The following is a 2,256-nucleotide window of genomic DNA, read 5'->3' as shown; positions in this document are numbered from 1 at the left end:
GCAAACATAAAAATTTCTTGGGTTTATTTTTCTTTCCTTTTCAATTAAAAAAAATGGCGCTTGATTGGTAATAGAGAAAAAGTGTTTGGATGAAATAAGACATTATTTTATTTTTACATTAAAACAGCAAACATAAAAATTTCTTGGGGTTTATTTTTCTTTCCTTTTCATTTGGTTTTGTTTCCATTTTTGTCTCTTCATTTTAAAGTAATAGAAATATTTTGAAATATGAAATCATTTAATTTCACATTAAAACACCAAACATGAAAAAATCTCTAAGGTTTATTTTTCTTTCCTTTTCATTTATTTTTTTTTCCATTTTTTTTCTATTCATTTTAAAGTTATAGAAATATTTTGAAATAAGAAATGATTTTATTTTCACATTAAAACAACAAACATTAAAATTTCTTAGGTTTATTTTTCTTTCCTTTTTATTTATTTTTTTCGTTTCCTTTTTTTCTCTTCATTTTAAAGTTATTGAAATATTTGAGATAAGAAATCATTTTATTTACATTAAAACAGCCAACATCAAAAAGTTTTGGGTTTATTTTTCTTTCCTTTTATTATATTTAAGTTTCCAGTTTCATTCTTTGTATTTTAAGGTAATAGACAAAAATAAGTGTTTTGAAATAAATGAATATTTTATTTACATTAAAACAACATATATGTACAAGTATCACAGTCCATTTATTTACAAATATTTACAAGTGTGTCTCATGGCTTAATGTCCTTGTCCTTGGTGGTTTTGGTACTGCGTGGGGATGACTCGCTGACTGGTGGGGTGTTCAGTTCCTTGGACGTGTAGAGATGTGAGGGTGACATGGTGTCATCTAGGTTACTGTCGAGGGTCCCTGAGGTCAGGACAGGGAAGCTGGGTGGTGTCAAAGGTGTCTTGAATGTCGAAGACAGCGATGACATTGAAGGTGTTGGTGAAGGAGCCAAGACAAGGGTGGGTGACGGTAATGAGGTAGATGGTGAAGTCACCTGGACAGGGGTGGCTGACGGTGGAGTTGGCATCCCTGGTTGCCATTCCATGGTACGGGGGCCAGGGGGGAAGGAATGGCCTGAATACTCTGGTGACTGGGGCTGGACGATGCTGCTGCTGCTCTGGCTGTGCCTGCGAGGGTGCTGGTTGAGGTGGATGCCAGAGTTGCTGCTGCTGAGGGCTGCCAAGGTTGCTGTTGCTGTGGGGGCTGCCAAGGTTGCTGTTGCTGTGGGCCTACCCAGGTCACGACTGGTTGTTGCTGTGGCTGCTGGAAGACCTGACGCCGCTCCCTGTAGCGGTGTACAAGGTGGAGGCACTTGATCTGGAACTCGTGCCATTGGTCTTCTGGAATGGCACGCATATAGCCTTCCAGCAGGCACGCAAAATCGTGCACAATCTTGTGCTGGGTGCTGAACGAGGGGGTCGCCATGGAATCTGCTTTCGACATAAGCTGAAACATAAAAAATATTATAAAAATAAATTATATATATATTATATATATTATATAATATATATTATATATATTTTATACAAACATTGTAACAATTTAGTACAGCATTTCAATGCAACAGAAGTAAAAAACAATGGATTCTCACATTCTTCAATATAATACTGAAGTCCTTCTCGGACACATAGGTGTCGCTGTGTGTGGTGTCAAGTGTTGTTGGGGTGGACCGCTTCCCCTTGCCCTTGTCCTTCCAGGTACTCGTAGATGCTTGGCTGTGGGAACCTGTGGACCACACATCATCATTGTCTACGTTGCTGACCGTCACTGCACCTGCTTCTGAGCCAGGAAACTGCTCACTCGAGGCTGTCTCTCCCCGGACGATGTGCTGTATGTGGAAGGCCCAAGTTTCCATGATGTAGTCCTCACGGCCACTCCTTTGGGCCTGGCCAGCTCCACTCTTCTTCTCCTTCTTCTTAATCTTGCCAACCCTGGTCCTGAAGTTCTCGTATCGCTTTTTGCAATTGGGCACCAGTGGCAGGAGGATCCAGCTGCTTTCCTATTTGTTCCCACAGGCTGTTCTTCGCTACCATGTTAATCCACTCCTTGTGTTTCTTGTCAAACAGCATGGGGTTCTCCTTGACAAGGTCGGCCAACACAGTCTCCGTCTCTTCTGTCCACCGGTAGTCAGGGATTTCCTTTTTTGACATCCGAACCCACTACTTCTGTTTCATTTCATCATCACTGGATACCTGACTCTGGCTTGTATCCTGCTGTGTCTCCGGGATCACGAAATCGAGACTTGATAATGAGGAGTGAGGAGAAT

At 41.0% G+C, this 2,256-nt stretch overlaps 1 protein-coding gene across 1 annotated transcript; it reads right to left on the bottom strand.

Moving 5' to 3' along the window:
• Window positions 1-714: 714 nt before the first annotated feature.
• LOC137626538 (uncharacterized) lies at window positions 715-1,845 on the bottom strand. Its single transcript, XM_068357581.1, has 2 exons — window positions 1,599-1,845; window positions 715-1,436 (listed from the first exon to the last, which is right to left on the bottom strand). Exons 1-2 carry the CDS (start codon window positions 1,843-1,845, stop codon window positions 715-717), a joined length of 969 nt encoding a protein of 322 aa, XP_068213682.1.
• Window positions 1,846-2,256: the final 411 nt, after the last annotated feature.

The sequence above is a fragment of the Palaemon carinicauda genome, chromosome 34, assembly GCF_036898095.1.
Source record: "Palaemon carinicauda isolate YSFRI2023 chromosome 34, ASM3689809v2, whole genome shotgun sequence".
Classification (NCBI taxonomy): Eukaryota; Metazoa; Arthropoda; class Malacostraca; order Decapoda; family Palaemonidae; genus Palaemon; species Palaemon carinicauda.
This window is presented reverse-complemented; position numbering and strand designations above follow the sequence as displayed.

What these genes read in the sequence shown, in the direction of transcription:
- LOC137626538 (XM_068357581.1), bottom strand. Translation starts at nt 1,845, where the DNA reads ATGGAAACTTGGGCCTTCCACATACAGCACATCGTCCGGGGAGAGACA. An exon ending in TGTGTCCGAGAAGGACTTCA is followed by an intron (nt 1,437 to 1,598) that starts GTATTATATTGA and finishes TTTATGTTTCAG; the next exon opens with CTTATGTCGAAAGCAGATTC.